At 52.7% G+C, this 19,719-nt stretch overlaps 1 protein-coding gene across 1 annotated transcript; it reads right to left on the reverse strand.

The window, feature by feature from the left end:
* Positions 1 to 919: 919 nt before the first annotated feature.
* Positions 920 to 17,018, reverse strand: PEF1 (penta-EF-hand domain containing 1). The gene is made up of 5 exons (XM_024554497.4): positions 16,862 to 17,018; positions 8,389 to 8,665; positions 4,111 to 4,266; positions 3,465 to 3,608; positions 920 to 1,929 (listed from the first exon to the last, which is right to left on the reverse strand). Exons 1-5 carry the CDS (start codon positions 16,883 to 16,885, stop codon positions 1,700 to 1,702), a joined length of 831 nt encoding a protein of 276 aa, XP_024410265.1. The 5' UTR covers positions 16,886 to 17,018; the 3' UTR covers positions 920 to 1,699.
* Positions 17,019 to 19,719: the final 2,701 nt, after the last annotated feature.

The following is a 19,719-nucleotide window of genomic DNA, read 5'->3' on the forward strand; positions in this document are numbered from 1 at the left end:
AACTGGAGAAAATCCCAGGGAGGTGGCCAGTGTGACAAGGGGAGAGGTGCTCAGGGAGGAGCTGCTGAAGAGCCCAGGAGGACTTGGGGGGGGGTGTGGTGGCAGATTTCCAGGTGTCTGGAGGGTTGGCATGCAGAATGGGTTGCCTGGAAACGCACTGAGCTTTCTCCCTGGAGGTTGTCAAGCAGAGGGTGGACTCGCAGTGGGGCCATGGAGGGGACTCCAGCTCTGGGCGCTGGCTGGCCTCTGGGAACTGATTCCATGTAGTTCCACAGCTAGTCTACAGAGAATGGGACTGACCTGCTGGGACCGACAGAGCTGCTGGGCCTCAGGGAGCTGCAGAACAGCCAGTCCCCTTTCCCAACCATCCTCAGCTTAGGGTCTGGAGTTCTTATCGTCACCCCAAAAGCAAAAGGATTATTACATTGTCACCCTTCACAAGGTCCCCCAGGAGAACCAGAACAGCTGGTGTCTTCGCTTCTGACTGAAATTTTGTCAGCTCACGAGAGACACGCAGGGTGGACTGGCGACCACGCTGATCGAAGAGCAGCAGGAGAGCAGATGTCTGTGCTTCCTGCAAGTGGGAGGAAAGGTGTGCACCTTGTCTGGATGGTAGAACTAGGGCTCGAGATAACAGAAAGGCCACACTTCTGGGCTTCCAGCCCAGGATGCCATCCCTACAACTGTTATAAAACACACAATCGGGTCCTTGAGCTGAGCCCAGCTCCCTACCTGTCAACTTCAACTGGGTAAATGACCTCACGCAGCCTCATGCAGACTACGTCCCCCTCAGCAGCTTCTTTCTGCATGGCGTGGTATGTAGCACATACTTACGTATTTGCTGAATGGAAGAATAAAGGAGCGACTGAATGGATGAGCATATAAACCTGTGGCTGGGAAGGCACAGTGGAGACTGTGGAACAGTTTCATCCTTTTATTGAAGCTTACAGTTTCACTAAACTTTTGGCCCCGAATGAAAAAAAAAAAGACAATAAGAAAGGCATTGGCAGTGGAGGTGGCAACTGTGCCCTGGGCACTGCAGCCAAGCGGAGAATGGTGGGCAAGCCAGGGTCCGAGCTGCAGAGTGCAGGGGCCTGGCCCGAGACACCCAGAGAACAGACTGTCCAAGCTCCCCGAGCAGGGACAGCCCCCAGGCAGCTAGAAGTTAACCCACACGGACTTGTGGGCATGGGGGGGTGGGTTGGAATCCAAGCCACTGGTCCCCAGGGCAAATCTCTTTCATGCTTGGTCAGAGTCCACTTTGAAGAAACTGGCTTCATCTGACAGAGAGCGTGGGAGAGGGGACACAGTTGCTAATGGTAAGAGGCCAGTGGACACTTACCACTGGGGCACAGGGGAGAAAGCTAGAGGCTGGAGCCCAGCCAGTTTACTTGGACGCAAACCCTTACAATGACTGGCATCTCCTGCACCAAGGCTGTGCCACTTAAATGCTCAGGGCTGTAAGGACATTTAATTTCCAGTCCTCTCCTAGCTCAGGACCCTACCTGGGTGGCCCTGGCCCAGGACCCCACCATTTGGTGGCTATGACACAGCCCTCTTGGGGAGCAGTGCTGCATCAGGCAAGGGAGAATCTTTTTCTACAAGGGGCAGGGAAAGACAAGAGGCCCGAGTGCTTCTCCCACTCTAAAGAGCCAGGGGAGGTCCCCTGGAGCAGGCCACTCTCTACAGATAAGCTGGGTCATAGCAGCCGAGAAGCTGTCATGGTAACAAAGTCCTCGAAGCTGAGCCGAATGTTGCCCTGCACAGCTGTGTCCTTCTCCCGGAAGGCCTCGGTCAGCACCTGCAGCTGTGTGCACACCTGGATGAAGCGGTCTAGCTGCATGGCGGGACTGGCAGAGCGCGGGCAGTAGCGGGAGACCAGGAGCTGGGTGAACTGTGGGCTCAGGTTGTAGCCCATCTGGGACAGAGCTGGAGAGGAAGCACACAGAGCAGGCACAAACCTGTCATGAGCACTGCCATCGGCCAGCCCCGCAGAGCACAGCACTTCAGGGGACTTGAACACCAAAGCAGAAAGGGGACAGAAGTCCCGAGGGCCTGTCCAGGGTGGCGCAGTGCAACAGGGCTCTGTCCAGATGTTCCCCTGGGCTGGAGGGCCTCAGCCCTCCTTCTCCAAATCTCCCTACCTGTTCAGGCAGGGGCCTCGGAATGACACCGGGCCGCCCACGCTCGTCTCTTGCCTTCATTATGGAGGGAAGCGAGAGCCCCATCAACTGCCCTGACCAGAGTGGACGGCAGAGGGAGCACAGCACAGGGGTCCCGAGGCCTGCTCTGGAGTCAGAACAGCCCCTCGGCGAGTTGCTTCAGCTCCCTCATCCTCTGACTTATCACCTCTTAGTGGGAACAATACTTACCTGGGGGTTTCAGGAAGGACGAAAGATCACGCACAGCCCTTGGCACAGTGCCTGGCACATAACAGGCACTCAGTAACTGTGGCTACAGTAAGTGAAATCCTCCTCCTCTCCCCAGGCAGGGCTGCTGGGCAGTTCCAAGGTCACAGCCTACGTGCCACTGCCCATGTCCCACCCCTGACAGGCTTCCTTCCTTCCTCCCAAACTGTCTACCAGCCTAGCCTCTCTCATTTCCCCTTTTGCTGGGTGGCCTGAGGGCATGTTATGTAGACCAAGCCTCAGCTTTCTCATCCATAAAAGGACAATCGCAAGGAACCCTTCATCTAAGCAGGGGCTTGGGCGGGGGGCGGGGTGGAGGGAATAATAAACAGTATCTGTCACGCGGGGAGAATGAATGATGTGACATGTCAGAAGCCTTACTACAGTGCCTGGCACGTGGCCAGCATTCATTCAGTAAATACTAGTTTTGTTATGACAATATCCCCCAACCCACGGCCCGGACAAGGGGCTGGGTTTGCTGGGGAACCCTTCTCCCTCCCAGGTGGCAAAGCTCCATGTCAGGTTCTCATGACCCCACTCAGCACCCATCCTCCACAGGCAGAACTGGAAGCAGACCTGGGACCACGGCCTCAGGCCACCCTCCCCATCTGCAATACTTAGAGTGGCCTGGGTCCCAGCGTTGGGAAGCTAACTGCCTTCTGGCAGAGCCAGTAATAGGCCATCTTTCTGAGCCCCTACATGGGGTTCTTTCCATTCTGCATGCTAGAAACCAGAGCAAGAAGAGTCCCACAGTACCCTGGGCCACTACATTCCCATCCCCGAGGCTCCCCGCAGGCGGGGCCTGTCTCGCCCAGCACTGCCAGAGCTCCCAGCACCGGGAGTCCCGCCCTGATCCTGGACCCAGGTGTTCCCTTGCCCAGGGTCTTGGCTCCAAGCCCCAGCCAGGGCCCAAAAGGGGCAGAGAGCAGGTCTGTCCTGCAGGCAGTGTTTTGCAGTGCGGCTGGCATTCGGAGGTCAGAGCCGGAGAAGAGCCCCTGCTCTCCCTTAGGGAGTACAGAGACACCCCGGGCACCGTGTCCCTGCCACGGCCCTCACCTTGCTGCAGCTCCGTGTAGCTGATGGAGCCCGAGCGGTCTCGGTCGTACTGCTGGAAGAGGTTCTTCCACTGCTGGATGAACTTCCACAGGGCTGAGAAACCGTAGACATCGATGCGGCCCGACTTGGTCTTGTCAAACATGTCTTGGGGAGAAGGGAAAGGAAGGCAGGCTTCAAGATTGAGGGCCAAGGGTCCTCAGGTAGTCCTTCTCCATGGAGGCAGCCCTTCTCCCCAGGCGGGATGGAGCAGGAGACCCCACAGGCCCACAGGCCCATACCCGAGACATACCCTCATCAAGTGCCACACCAGCCCCCCTCCTGGCCACCCTTTCCAGAACTGCATCTTCTCTGCGGGCTTGGCAGGTGACCCCCCCACCCCCTGCTGTCTCCTACCGGAGCATGCTGTCCCATCCTGCAGAATGGGAAATGGAGTCAGCCTGTGATTCCACAGGAACTAGAACTAGAACTTAGAAAAAGATCTAAGGGGAAGAGCTCTCAGTCTAGATCTCACCTTGAACTCAGTGCCCTGTCTGAAGTCCTCCCTGGCCAAAAGACTTTCCCCCAGAATGGTCGCCCGCCCACCTGCTGTCAGCCCTCAGGTGGCTCTGCCCCCAGCCTGGGCCCACAGGGAAGAGCGAGCACTCACTTATCATCATGAGGCATGTCTCGTCGTTGAACGAGGACCAGTTGGAGTTGACCAGGGCCTGCTTCAGCTCCTTGATGGAGATGTAGCCGCTGTGATCGGAGTCCACTGACTGGAACCAGGAGTAAGCCTCGGGATCCACGTTGGGAGGGGCGCCACCTGCAGGAAGGGCCAGTCCAAGTGCCTCCCTGACTACGGGTTCGCCCTGCCCACAGTCTCACAAACCCACCTACGCCCGTCTCCCATCAAGCCAACACCCTGACTCTGATGGAAGAGGACCTTCAGCGCACACTCCCGGGTGTTTGGTCACCCTCCACTCTGAATCTACCAGCTTGCCCTGCAGCACTCTAGCCACCTCTACTTGGTTCGCAGTTTCCAAGGAACAAGGACCAGTCCAGCTATTAAGACTTCTCTGAGAGGAGGGATTATGTCTTCCTCAGACTGGAGACCCAAAAATGTTTGCTCGGCACCTAACACGCACAGCCCAGGCACAAGTATTTAAGAGTCCCAGCAGCAGGGAGCCTGGGGGTGGGAACCGGGCCTGACGGCCCTGGCACCCAGGGGAGCTGACAGTCTGTCAGGAGCTGCCAGAGGGCAGGTGACCACAGGGCTCCACCTCTCTTCCTCCCCCGTCACCTCTGATGTCCCTGGAGACATCTCCTCGTCCCACACATCCAGAGAGCTACCCAGTTCTGTCGGTTCGCACACAGGTATCTATCTCCTCCCCTCTGTTCCTCCTGCACCTGCCCGGGTTCAGGCACCTGTCACCTGCACTGTTGTAACAAACCAAACGACCTGGTCACATGGACCGCACAGTTACTCTCGCCACCCTTCACCTGCTGCGAGTGATCTCCGTAAAATTCAACTCTGCCCCCACCAATTTCCCCCAACTCAACTCAGAACTCTTCAAAGGCTCCCGCTGCCTACACAATAAAGTCCAGCATCCTTAAAACGGCATCCCAGGGGCCCCCAAATGGGGTCTACTCCTGTCGGCCTCTCCCACTCCGTCCCCACTGCCCTCCTCCCACCTCTGGCCCAGCCCAGACGAAGCATCGCACTTGCTCTTACCCACACCTGTACCTGCCCACCGCAGGGCCTTTACTCACCCCGTCCTCTCCGCCTCCACCCCTTCTCCCTCAGCTCTCTGCATCCACTTCCTTACACCCTTCAATACCCAAATGAAAGGCTGTTCCTTCCATAAAGCCTTCCTATTTCCCTGTCCCTGGAAAGGCCTTCTTCCCCTCTCCTTCCACTCTTTCTCTTTTATGGCCCTGGTCACTCCACGTTTTTAAACCACCTTCCACGTTAGACTTGGGGCCACCTGTGGGGAGGAGCCTAACTCATCTCTGAATCCCCAGGGGCGGGCACAAGGCCAGACACAGAAAGGGAGGGTGTTGGATTCATGGTAGAGCAGCCTCAGTTTGAGTTCCAGCTCCCGCCCCATGGGCTACTTACAGCCCTGGTTAAGTTACTTAAATTCCCTGTGTATCAGTTCTCTTATTTAAGAAATGAGGGTGCAACAGCATCTACTTCATCAATTGTGAAGATGTACAAAAACCCTTAAATCAGCACCTGCCGCAACCTAAGCACCATATAACTGCTGTTAGTGTGGCTGTGGTTCAAACAGCTTTGTGTGTATGTCGGGAGTGCGTACGCAGCATCTGTATGCACACATGTGTGTGTGTCAGTGGACGGAAGAAGGGATCATTCACTTGGAAGGACATGCAGAGTGAGCTGGAGTGCAGCGGAAGGCTGACAGGTGAGTGTGGAGAAGCACGGACTATCTTAGGAGAAAGCCAGGGTTACACAGCATTGCTAAACCTACTCAGCTGGCCACAGAAAGGGCTCCTTTGCACGGGCAGTACCGGGACAGCCACAGACAGCTATGGAGCCAGAAACCACAGCCCCGCCCCAACGGTAAGGCCAGAGGCTTTGCTGACTGAGGGACCATCTGACAGCCTTGAATAGGGGACCAGGCAGGAGCCACTGTCCTTCCTGAAACAGCAGCTTTGCCATGGGAGATTGAGGGCCACAGCCCCTCCAGCTCTGGAAGCAAAGAGCTCTGACCCTTGCTAGCCTGTGTGACTTTAGACAAATTGTTTCATTTTCTGAATGGTAATCCCCCCGTTTCTAAAACGGACCTACTTCCCAGGGTGGTTGTGATGACTAAATGAAGTAACAGCGAAAGGGAGCTTTAGTGAAGGACGTGGACCGTGTGTGTCCCGTTTCTGCAGAGGAAGGAACATTTACACCGGGCCTGCAAGGACGACAGAGTGGTGACATAGAGCAGAAAAGGCACGTGGCAGGGAAACCGAGTGTGTTCAGAGACTCTGAGGGTTCCTGGGTTGACAGGAGGGAGAAGCAATTCAGGTGAGGGGGCTGGGAAGGCCCCTTAGGTTTGGGGTGCCTTTAAGGTATCTCCTGTGGGCAGTGGGCACTTTATGGGTCAACCCTGTCTTACAGAGCAGTGGCACGCCAGCCTTGGATCCTGGACTCAGCGGGGCTGACATGGGGCTTCAGGTGACCAATACAAGTGACATATGGCTCATGCTTTAAGAAGCACTGCTCCAGGAGGCCACCAGCTGCCCTGGAGAGGAGGCCGAGGTGCCAGGTGAGAGAAAGCTATAGAGGGTAAGTAGCTAAGAGCCTAAGGCACAGCTTTCCTTTCCCCTGCAGCCCCAGAGATTATCTCTGGCCTCAGGCCCTGGAGGGATAAGCCCCACAGCCAGGGGCTCCTTTCCTTGCAAAGACCTCCTGTAGACTGAGAGACAAGATTTTAAAAGGATAAGGAAATCCACCAAGAAGCTGCTGAGCTGAAAGCAAACAGCCAGAAGCTCTGGGCTCTGACAAGATAAAGGGCACTGCTGTGGTGTTTAGAACCCCCGAGGTTTGAGGTTTGCACATCTCCCTCCGAGTCCCCCCCACCCCGGGTGTCTACGATAAGATGCTGCAGCTTCCCAGCAGCGCCATTCCCTGGAGGCCCGTCAGGTGCACCAGAGTGGTTCCAGGCTGCTTTCCTGCTGGCTTGGTCTCCCGGGAACAGCGCACCGTCTAAAGAGGCTGCCTGAATGAGTCTGGGAGGAAGCAGGGGACTGGGCACTCACCTTCCCTGACCCCTGTCTGAGACCACTCGGAAATCTTCACTGAGCCCTCACCCAGGGTTCTCTGCCAGCACTGAATCACCAAGCCCTGCCCCCCACCCCCCATCTTGTCCAGTACCTCACCTTTAGAATCTCTGCTCTTCACCCCACCCCTAGCTCATGCCATCATTCTGCCTGCCTCAGCATCTTTCACAGCATCTGCTGTCACAATAAATGCTGAACACCTCTTTGCTAAAAATGCCCCAGTACGAGTCCTCCCACGGAATATTGTTTATTAAGCCCTTCCCTTGTGCCAAGCACTATTCTCACGTTTACCTGCATGTTCTTATTTTTACTGCATCCTGACTAACCAGCTTGGGAGAGACAGTCACCATTTTTACAGATGTAAACACCAAGATTTAAAGAGGTAAAATAATTTGGTCTGTTCAGTAGGTAGCCTGATCTCAAAAGCCCCAGCTTTTAACAACTACACTATCTTGCTTTTCTACATATAGTAATCGGTCTCCCTCACACAGAAATGAGGCTCCCCCCATGACTGACTGCATCATTATCTGCCATTACTTGCTGATCTATGCCCGCACCTCCACCACCTTCCCCGTGAGGGCACCGACCATCCTGTCCCCTGCCTGGTGGCCTACAGAGCCCCTCAGGAAAGGAGCATCCATTCCATCCTATTGGTATCAGGCTGTACCAGGGGATGTGGTTTGGCCAATAGCAGGTGAGTGGAAGAGATACAAAGTAATTGAAAGGAGAAGCTTTAAGAGGCATCATGCATTCCTTCATGCTGGGTCTCCTGCTCTTTTTTTTCTCCTGCCACAAGAACACACTTATCTCAAATAGGGGCTATTCCTCCAGCCTGGATCCTGGCAAGAAAAGACACTTGGAGCAGAACCTCAGCAGCCAAAACCATAGCTGTCGACATGTAAGCAAGAATAAATAACTGTGAGCAAGCAATAGAAATAAACGTTTGTGGTTGTGAGCCAAAGAGACTGTGGGGTTGCTGTTACCACTGCAAAGCTAACGAGCAGATTTCCATTCCGCCAATGCAAGTTGAAGGTAGAAGCAAGACGCTAAGGTGTCAGAGACCAGGCTGCCTGCACATCCACAGGAAGGGCAAGAATGGACCCTGGATAACTCAGAACAAGGTCAGAGGCACCTGCAGCCCCAAATCCCTACTTACCTGGAGGAGGTCCCTGTCCATAAGGCCCAGGATGCTGGGCACCATACGAATTTGGAGGTGGCTGACCATAGGGGCCCCCTGGGGCCATACCGCCATATGGCCCTCCTGGAGCCCCAGAGGGGAGCCCTCCAGGGTTGGGGTGTCCATAAGGCCCTCCAGGGGCAGGACCTCCTCCATAACCGCCACCAGGGGGTACCCCGCTGCCATAATGCCCTCCACCAGGGTAGTAGCTACCCGGAGGGGCTCCGGGTGCTTGTCCTCCAGCTCCTGGGCAGCCCTGCAAGGAGAGCAAAATGTCAGTCAGAATGGTAAGGCCCGAAACTGGTCACAGCATGGCACCTGACAGCTATAGGGCGGCCACTGCCATTCTTTCAGCTGCTCCTACAGGCAAGGCTGGAACCATGGCCCCGTTACTCAGATGGGGAGCCCGAGGCTTCTAGAGATACAACCTACCCAAAGTTGTAACACCGATGACATACAGCCAAGGCTGGAACCCTACCCTCACGGCTCCCCTTCCCTGCACCCTAAGGGGGCTCCCCAAGGGCTGGGATCATGTCTGGTTTGCCATTTTATCCCCAGCCCCCAGTGCAGAATGGACGCTCAGTAAACATTTATTGTATGAATGAGTAGACCAATGAATCAAATAGAATTCCAAATCCTCACCCTGTGGTAGGTATCCCATCCCCATCTGCAAATTCACAGTACAGAAGTGACCCTCTTCTGTTACAAATGATGTGTCCACTGCATGGAGTCATCCTTAGCACGCCCCTTACCCCACTCCAGCTCATGACGCAACAGCTTTCCCATCCTCACTCATGGACCTGTGGGCCAGGCAGGCCAGACCCTGTTCCTAAGGCAATATAGTGCAATGGTTAAGAGACAAAAAGATCAGTTCAAGTTCAGGTTCTGCCACTTACTAACTGGTCTCAGGACTTACCCTCTCTCAGCCCTCCTACCTCCCAGGTTGGTGTGTGAATGAAATGAGACCAGTCACATGAAGCACTCTGACACAGATCTCCGCACAGAGTAAACACTTGATATCCACGAACTATGAATAATAGCACCTTTCTATGGAGCAGGAAACTCAAGTCTAGGAAAACCATACACAGACTGTGTGGAGGGGCTGGGCCAGAACCCAGGTCTCCTGGCTGTTAATCCCAGGCCATTTGTACATTAGGGCATATGGGGCAGGAGGGTGAGGGGGAGCACACGGGGGGGGGGGGACGGGACAGGGGGCAGCATTCCCTTCTTGTCCGTACTCTCACACTTCTAGCCAGGGATCCCTGAGGCTCAGAGTGTTCAGCGCCAACTCCCTAAATGGCCAGCGAAGGGCCTGGCAGAGCACGGCCCCAACCCACCTGCAGACAGGCTGAGCTCAAGGGCACCAGGAGCAGCTGGGCCCAGCCCTGAGGGGTGTGAGGGGGTAACACCTAGACGGGTTCTAGCTTGATCAGCCTGCAAGGCACACCAATGGCCTAGCCCCCGAGAGCCTGAACTTTCTCTTTTTATTGTGTTTGATAGTTTCTGGGACAGATGTCCTCAAGGCTAAAGACAAATTCACACTTTATCTAATGAGGGTCTGCTTGTTCAAGGAAGGCTTCTGGAGGGAGGACCCTCCACCTTCCCCATGAAGCATCATGGGAGCTCTCCCACCCTGGAAGTGGCCGTAGCTAGGACTATAGCAAGACCCCTTCACAGGCAACGATGTCACAGGCAAATCTCAATTCAAAACTCTGCTCTTACCAGCTGAGTTCATGACCATGGGCCAATGGCTTAATCTCTCTGAGCTTGTTCCTTCACGAGTAAAATATAACAACCCTTTCCTCAACGAGTTGCAAATTATAACAAATAAATGCAGCAGAGTTTTGTTGGTTGAATTTTGACCTGAAGAATCTTTTGATAAAATAAAATTTTTAAAACTGGTAAAAGAGCCCTGGCTGGTGTAGCTCAGTGAATTGGGTGCAGGCCTGTGAACCAAAGGGTTGCTTGCAGTCAGGTTCACATGCCTGGGTTCGATTCCCAGTCAGGACACATGCCTGAGTTGCAGGCCATGTCCCCAGTAGGGGGCGTGTAAGAGGCAACCACACATTGATGTTTCTTTCACTCTCTTTCTCCCTCATTTATCCTCTCTCTAAAAATAACTAAATAAAATCTTAGAAAAAAAACTGGTAAGAGAAAGTTGCTCTGGCGGAAGCAAGGTGGGGGTCCAGAGCCCTCATTGTGAGGGACCCTTCCCTTGCTGGATTGTGAGGGAGCTCTGCAGAATGCTCAATGACCCAAAAGACAGTATGAAAACCATTAACATAAGAGAAAAAAAGTTCTTACAACGGTGTCTGGGATAAAGGAAATGATCAATAAACCATAGCAGCCACTGTTACCATTGTATTACTATTATCAGAAAAGTTCTGGGCCAGGAAACCTCGGGGCGGGGATGGAGGGGGCACTTCAGGAGTGGAAAGTTCTGAAGGAGCTCACAGTTAACAGGAGAGGTACGGAGCTTCTCTCTGTAACACCTAACTAGACAGCACAAGGAAACAGGTGTTTACAATGGACGCCTAAGCCACGTGCCACGGGGTCACAAAGGACAGGTGTGCAATCAGGGAGGGTTCCTATAAGAAAGCAGCTTTCGGCTGAGACTTGAATGAAAAAGATAACCAAGGGAGTTGGAGAGGCCTAATGGGAGAGGTGAGTCATCTAATTGAACCCCTTCAGCTTACAGATGGGGAAATTAAGGCCAAGAAAGGGGAAGGAACTTGTCATGTCGCACTGAGTTGGAGGCGGAGGCAGAGCTGGATCACTCCGCACCCATGCCCCAGTGACCCCCACTGCCGCCTGCTCCCGCATTGCTCCCTTAAGCAGTAGGGAACGGGATTCCGGTGTTGGGCAGAAGGAGGGGCGGGGGTGGGCACTCTGCAAAGAAGAGTCTGGGCACAAAGAACAGGCTGAACACCAAGCCAGGAAGTAGGTGCCCCACAATAAGCCCTGTGAACAAAGCCATAAAGTGCATCCGGCCTAGGGCACGCTGGGAAATGCCCCCAGGCCAACAAGGAAGGTGCTGCCAGCCTGATCTTCTGTATCACCTCCTAGGGGCCTGGTGCAGCCTGGCAGCAACCAACCCTTTCCTTTCTGTCCTCCGTTAAAGCCTTCCCCTATACAGTTTACACAGCACTTTCACACACACACGCACACAGACACTGCTGGCAGCACCCTGCCGAACTCTACGGAAGAAAGGAAGAAAGTAGTAGGCCCATTTTCACACGAGGAAACTGAGGTCCACACCTGTTAAAAGACTTCATTTAGCAAGCCTTATAGAACGACAATCTTGTGTTAGGCTCTGTGCTAGGCTCGGGGCCACGAAACTAAGCAGGGTCTGTCCTTGAGGAGCCCACAGATAATTACAAAGCACTCTGATTAGTGCCACCAGAAAAATCCACTTAAATGCTATCAAGGAGGCACGGGCAGAGGAATTTGTTCTGCTTACTGAATGATAAATAAGCAATAATATGAATAAATGTACGAAGTGGGTCAAGGAAGGCTTCCTGGAGGAGGCAGGGGTAATATGGGAGATGGCAGTGAAGGATGCAAGGGCTTTCTCTAAAAGGCAGGCATAGAAGGACATTCCAGACAGAAGGGAGAAGAGAGAGAAAGGCACGGACCTATGAACAAGCATGGAGTGGTCAAGGAATAGAGTGATAAGCAGGGGCCCAGGGCAAGAACTCAGAAAGGCAGACTCTTCACACCCTCCTTGTCCAAGCACCTCTGCTGCTGCATTTCAGTTAGCTGGTGAGTTACTGGTGTCTCAGAACAGTGTCTGCCCAGGGTCTCCTCCACGCAGCAGTGAGCTCCCCAGGGGCAGACACTAGGCTCATTCATCACGGTACCCCAGGGTCCTGCGCAGTGCCTGGCACCTGCAAGCCTCCATAAATATCTGAACAAATGAATACCACTCTAAAGAGTTTGGACTCGATGCTGGAAGCAACAGAACACCATAGAAGGGTTTCCAATAGGGGAGGAACACGTTAGGAGAATTAACGGGCAGCGCCGTGGAGGATGAGCTAGCAGAGGAGGCAGCAGGCTAGGCGCCGGGCAAGCAGGGCTCGAGCCAGACAGCAGACTTGAAGCTGGAGAAAACAGGATGAATTCTGAAGCTATTTCAGAGACAAACAAGACATGACTTGGCAACTAATTAGGTTAGGCAAGAGCTGGAGGGAGGAGGAGTGAGGAAAGGGAAATGTTTGGAATGATGCAGGTTTCTAGCTGCACCAGAATATGAAGGGAGTGGGGCCACCCAGCGGGCCAAATCCAGGCTGGGGAAGACGGTTCCCAGGGTCACCGAGTTGTCAGTGAAGGTCTGAATCAGAAACGAAAACCTGAGTCCCTGACGCCAGGTTCTTTTATCCTACTCCATGCCGCCAACCTTTTTGAGAGCGTTTCCAAGAGAATTTTATACTGATAAACACAAGATGATAAAAGGAAAAATAAAAAGGCAGGAAGAGTTCAGTAACCCTGGTTTCTAAAGCATTACAGAAACCCTGGGGTGGGGGAGGGGCAGTCAGCGTTTTATTCGGGCTCCGCTAAATGCTACCAGTTCAATGGGCTCTCACTGATCCTCCGTCCTGTGACGCGTTGTCTCCTTTCTCAGACGAGAAAATGAAGGTGCAGAGAGTTTCACACTGTGCCTGTGGTGACGCAGCTGGACGAGGTGAGCAGGGATTCAAACCAGGGTCTGCGTGGCCCCACTATACCACCCCCTTCTGTGCGTTCATTCCATAAATGAGTGGGCGGCTACCATGTGCGCATGCCGGGGACTGTCCTAAATGTATCTGTCTAGTATGATGGATGTCTACAGTGGGGGGGAGAAGCGGAAGGGCTGGATTGGTGCTCGTTCTGAGGCTCCAAGCCCAGTCACCAGGGAGATTCAGAGGATCTTATCCTTCCTTCGCCCCAGCATCTGGAGCCCAATTTGAAAGCCGCAGTATAGTAAGAGACCCCAAAGGCCCTGCAGCCTAACCTCTCAGCCAGTTTGGAACCTCTGGAATCTCTGTCTGTATTCCTGCAAGTGGTGGGGAGCTTCACTGCATCCCAAATAATCCACTCAGAAAGTCCTGTATTTTCTTAGGGCTCTGAGGACTCATTTTTCCACCTCCAAAACCCTTGAGAGGCTTGGAGGGTCAAAGGCTGGTCCCCGCTGAGTCCTGGAGGGGAAGAGAGCAGGCTGCATTGCCGAGACAGCCCCTGCTCTAGAGCTACCCCTCATGTGCCTGCTGTGGGGGCGCTAGTGCCCATTCCAAGGGGTTAAACAATCACAAGACAGAGGAGTGGCTGGGACATTCACCAGCAGAGCCTCCTAAAATATTAAAGGCCAGACACCAGCAGCAAGTAACCAGTGAGCCAAGAACTGTCCCAAGATTTCAATGTCCATGTCTGTGCTGACACTCCAGAGGCACCGCCCTTCCCTCCAGCTTCATCTCCCCTGACTGCAGACCCACGCATCCAACCACCTTCTGGGCCTCCCCCCAAATCTATGCCTCCCTGCGTTCCCATCTCAGTGAATGGGAACCCCACCCCCCACCCCGTGCCCTCCTGGGCCCATTCTCCCAGTGCCCGTGGTAATGGCTCCACAGTACAAATGGGAGAGACCTCGTCAGCAGTTCCCTCACTGCTCTTAGGATGTAGTCCACACTCTTCAGAAAAGCAGCTGATCCTTGCTTACCTATCTCGTCTCATTTCTTCCCCTTTCCTCCTCTTCACGGCTCGTGGACTGATCTCCTTCAATTCCTCCGAAATACTGGCTCTCTCACTTGCTTCCTGGCCTTTATGCATGCTATTCCCCACCCCACCCCCGGGGAATACCATGCCTTTCTTCACCCAGCTAAATCCTCCTGAAGGTTCAGTTTTGGGCTTAAATGTCACCTCCATCAGGAAACCTTCCTCCCCCAGAGACTGAGCCAGGTATCCCTCCTGTGCTGTGCTCGCACCTTACAGTCACTCCCATTTACTGTTTACCACACTGACCCTGCAACGTACACTCATCACCCTGCCACTTGGACACTTACTGTACATGAAACATCACAGCAAGCGCTTTACATGGATCACCTCATTTAATCTTTACAGTAACTCTTGAGTTAGGCATTCTTATAACCCCACTTTACAGAATGGGAAACTGAGCCTCAGACTTTCTAAGAAACTTCTGCAAGGAAATGGCAGACCAGGAATTTGAAGCCAAGTCTCTCTGGCCTCAGAGACCAGGCTCTTAAGCACTGAAACACATCAGGCTGGCTCCCTCATAGGATCAAAGGGCACCTGAGTTTTACTACCCCACACCCAGCTCGCTTGAGAGCCCTGGGGCTAGAGGCAGTAGAAGATTAATAGTTTTGACTCCTAACAATAAGCTGGAACCCTCCAGGGCTCTGTAATAGGTGTAGGGAGGTAACACTAAGCCCCTGGATGCTTTAAAACAACATATTTCCTTTCCTGAGGCATCATGGACCAGGAACTGGACAAGACAAGGGTATGGTGGGGAAACAAAAGCATTTCTTCTGTTCCAGACACGTTTCTCTCCTGTGCCCCTTTGCAACATCTCACTGAGCAGAAGCCCAGGCAGCACTGCATGACGACAGCGATTGCAGCAGCCAGAGCTGGGCCACCACGCACTGGCACACTCTATGTACTAGCATCGTGCCAAGCTCCCTACAGGTTTTACCGCATTTCAGCCTCATGTTAGCCCTATGAAGTACCAGTCCTCTCTTTTGACAAGCAGGAACCGGAGGCCCCCAGCCCTTGGATAATCTGTCCAAGAACATATATTTAAGTAGCAGAATTAGGATTCTAGCCTCCTTCTGTCTAATCTGGAAGTTCGGGCTCTTGATTTCTATGTCACTTCTTCTAGGACGCACACAAATTGCCTCCAGAAGCTCATTAAAATGTAGAACCCTTCCTAGGTGCAGAACAGGTCTAAGGCGGAACCCAGACGTGTGCCTGGTTAACAAGCTCCGAGGTAATTCTGATGCAGACCATCCACTGAGAACAATGCACTATGGCAATGTTTACCGAAACTTTGTTTCTCAGGAATATTAGTGTTCCCCAAAAAATGACCAGATGAAAAAAAAAGGGGGTGGGGGTAGGGGGAGGGAGGTCTCATAGTTAGGTAAGTTCAAGAAATACCGCACATTCTATCCCTCTCTGGCATATTTACAATGTATATTATTAACAAATTAAGAATTCTGAGATGCCCCATGGTGAACTTATTCAGCTCTATTTAAGAGTATTCTCCAGACTTACTTAACCAGAGAATCCTCCTCCATTAGCAATACCTATTGATGTTTCACAAGGCTCAGAGAATGGGACGGAGCTTGGGCAACACTGCTAGCTTATGCTTCCTCTTAACCCCCAGCCCATGCTGGCCTCTCTCTTTCCTACCTCTAAGTATGCAATGAAAGGCGTTTAAATTCTAGCCCTGGCCTCATCATCTCGCTTGCTATGTATGACCTTGGGCAAGCCACTTAATCTCTTCCGGCTGGTTCCTCACCCTTAAATTGGGGGGTAATACTCCCTGATAGCATGTCTACTGGGCCTTCATGACTGAGAAAATGGAGGTCCAAATACTGTGCCCCAAAACCGGACAGCGCTGCACTCCCTCAGAGGGTTCCTGTCCCATCTTTTGGCATGTTAACTACATTCCACGAAGCACTTTGCAACATTCCATATGATCTTGTTCAACAATTTTTCCTGCGTAGGTTTTATCTCCTGAAGTAGTGTGATCTTGGGTAACTCGGGAGCCCTCTCTGGGCTCAGTTTCCTCCTTTTAAAATGAAGGGACTGTTTGGAGGGCCCTCCCAATACTGACCTTCTAGGAGTCTAACGAAAACCAAAAGGGGTCGGCAAGTGGAGAAACAGTCTTTGCTGACAGCTCTGGGGTCTGCTGCCTAACTGCCTAGTGATTTCAAGTCCTGTGTTTTCTCTGGGTTTCTCTTTTCGTACGTGTGAAATGGAGATGTTGGACTACGCAGTCAAGCTCACTTGTGGGGCCAGCTAAGACCAAAGATTCTCGTGATTATTTGGATGTAGTACATCAGGAGTCTGTTTTTTTCCGACGCCCCCAATGATACCAACGGACCAGTGCCGTAAACATCGGGCTGGCGTTGACGACCCCGCCCCCGGGTCCTGTGGGAGCCTTGGAAAAGCATATGGCTCAGGCCAAACCCAACCTGAGTCTGTGGGGTCAAAGATCCCCAAATCCTCGCGTGCGCAACGTCAAAGGGGACGCGACGCGACCTCCCAGACGTTCAGTCCTGGGTGACGTGACACGGGCGCGACCGACCATCCCTTTTCCCTTCTCCCTCGCCCGAGACCGCTCGGAAGCCAGCCTCCGCGGCGGAGGGGTACGGAGAAAGTGGAGAGAAAGCAAAGCCGACATTCTAGACCTGGGCTTGGTAGGCCCCTGCCTGGATTCGCCCACCCCTCGCACACTCACCTGCCCGTAGGGATAGCTGGCCATGGCGACTCTGACGTCACACAGCGGCGATGGGCCGGGCTTCCCGGCTTCAGACCCGCCCCGCCTGGGCCGGGGGACAGCCCCGCTTTTGATTGAATACCGTGTCTGTAAATCCTGGGCGCAGGGGTTGGCGGAAGTGACGCTCTAGGACGGTTTCCTCCGGAAACGCAGGAGGAGCTAAAGGTCGGTTGGGGGGTTCCGGAAGTTTTGGTCGTTCCACCCTTTCCTCCGCTAGAGTGGTCCCAGAGTGGTCAGGCCCGGGTATTTAGTGAGACGCTTGGGTGGGGTGTTGCGGCGGTGGCCATGTTTTAACCTGGCAAATGGGACACGTGACAGTGGCCTAGTTGCTGTCTTCACTCCAAGTTTCCGCCGGCAGTTGTGCCCAGGCGGTTACGGTGACAACTGAGAACAGACAGAGGCTGCCTGGAAAGGACGAAGGCAATGGCTGAAGTACTTCGCTCTGATGTCAAGACACCATGTTCCAATTAGTAGCTTTGGAATGGGATCTGTGGTCTTCAGAGAGGAAAATCCCAAACTGGCATAGTGGGAGAGGAAAATTAGATTGTACGGAGCCTCTTCTTTCCTAAGTGGGGAAACTTGACTTCTAAAGAGGCAGTGATTTACCCTATTTCACCCTGAGAGTGAGGCAGAGTGTGGCCTACAAATGGGGTTAGTATGTCAACTGGTGGTCATTGGTACCAATTCAGTGCCAACGAGAATTCCCAGTTTGGGGTGCAGGGAAGAAGGAAGTTTTATTCATGGCTGTGAGGACTGTAGAGCTGCAGAACAGCTCTGGGGCCAAGCCCCTCTCCAGCTGGACAGCCCTGTTCTGCTCCTGGATGGTGGGCTGTGTACTACACTGGCCTGCTTTGCCCTGTGCCGGTTTGCCTCAGGCTGCTCTCCCAAGACCTAGTGTTTGGTGTTTCTTTTCAGCTAGGGGGAACATAACTCTCATTTTCAGGTGGAATGGGAAGATGTGCTTCCTAAGCCAGAGAAGAGCTGGCTTGTAAGGACAGAGGTCTCCGCCAGCTCCCTGGTCCCTGATAGGTCTGTCCTCAAGCAAATGAGGGCTCCAAAGCCTCGCAATTTGATTGGTCCAAAAGGCACTGTCTGGTGAGAGCTTCACAGTTTTGATTGGATAGGGAAACCCTCAATCTTATTGGTTGAATTGAGATTCCACTGTATGCGCCCTGACTGGGGATTGAACCTGCAACCTTGGCGTGTTGGGACAATACTCTAACCAACTGAGCAACACAGTCAGGGCTTAAGTTCTGCTTTTTTATTTGATCCCAGTTTGCCACCAGGAGCCCTTCTTAGTAGGGGTCTTTTTTTTTTTTCAGTGTTCACAAATGGATGTCCAGTTCTCAGCACGGAAGTCTTGATTGGTCCCTGAAGTAGGTCAGATCCAGGTTACTAAGTGACTTCATAGTCTTACTAATTTGCCACTTGATGGTTCAGGCTCTACACTTGTTGGCACACTTATCTGATTAATTTGTTAAATTCTTCCATATGGGCACAGATTGTGTCTGGGTTTGCTTGTCATTATATCCCCAGCACCTAACACAGTGCCTGACACTGTATTTAAAAAAAAAATAAACAAGTGAATAGTGTTACGAGGTGTTATCCGTTCCAGCCCATCTATCTAGCCAGGCACTTTCCAAAACCACAGTGTTGATCATGCTACTTGCCGGCTGGACGGCCTCCTCTCCAGCTACAACATAAGCCCAACCTCTTGGTTCTGGCACTCCAAGCCCTTCCCCGTTCGGCCCGACCCCACCTTTCCTATCTCATGTCTTTCAGCCCCTGTCTCTCTTCCACTCTTGTACTCCTATGTTCAGTCTCTCCATGTAGCACTCTTGCTTTGGAGTGGAATATTGATTTTACCACTTTCTAATTGTATGACCTTGCGCAAGTTGTTTAACCTCTCTGAGCCTCAGTTTCCCCAGCTGTCGGAAACAAATATGTGGAGATTTGAAAAATGAGTTCACTGCACCTGCTTTTGTCCAGACTTGTGCTCAAACCACTCCTTTCACCGGACCAGCATCCCTCCCATTGCCAGCACTTCATAGCTCAGCTCCGATCCCATTGTCCACCCTCTCACATTCCCTCCAGCTCCAGAGTCAGCCGCTCTCTTGCCTGCCTTTGCACTTGGTACTGTTACTGCTGTATTCCAGCTGGCCTTGTATGAGTTCTCTTTGATATTTTCCCCCAAACCCATTCCTCTCTTTCATCTCAGAAAATCCACACAGTCTCTCAGGCCAAAAAACCATAGGAGCATTCTTGTGCGGCTCTCTTTCTCCACACACTATTCCACCTCCATTTGCCTGAGTTCAAAAATAGACTCACATCTGCTCTTTTCCCCCTGTTTGCACTATCAGCCTAGTCAAAGTTACCATCATCTGTGGCCTGGATCATTACAATAGCCTCTTGACCAAAGCCTCTCTGCTTTCACTCTTTCCCCATGCTCTATTCTTTTTTAAAAAAAAATCATCACCTGAGGATATGTTTATTGATTTTAGAGAGAGAGAAGAATGGGAGAGGGGGGAGAGAGAGAGAAACATCAATGTGAGAGAAACATTCATCAGTTGCCTCCTGTACATGCCCTGACCAGGGATCAAACCTGCAACCTTTTGGTGTATGGGACGACGCTCCAACCAACTGAGCCCACACTCTATACTTTAAAGGGCAGCCAGAGTGATTGTCTTAAATGTAAATCAGATAATGTTATTCCTGGGGTTAAACTCCAGAGGTTTTCCATAACTCTCATGATAACATTTAAGCACATCCTTATGAATTTCACAGCCCTCGATGACCCGTCTGCGTCTCCAGCCACACTT

The sequence above is a fragment of the Desmodus rotundus genome, chromosome 3 (genome assembly GCF_022682495.2).
Source record: "Desmodus rotundus isolate HL8 chromosome 3, HLdesRot8A.1, whole genome shotgun sequence".
Lineage (NCBI taxonomy): Eukaryota > Metazoa > Chordata > Mammalia > Chiroptera > Phyllostomidae > Desmodus > Desmodus rotundus.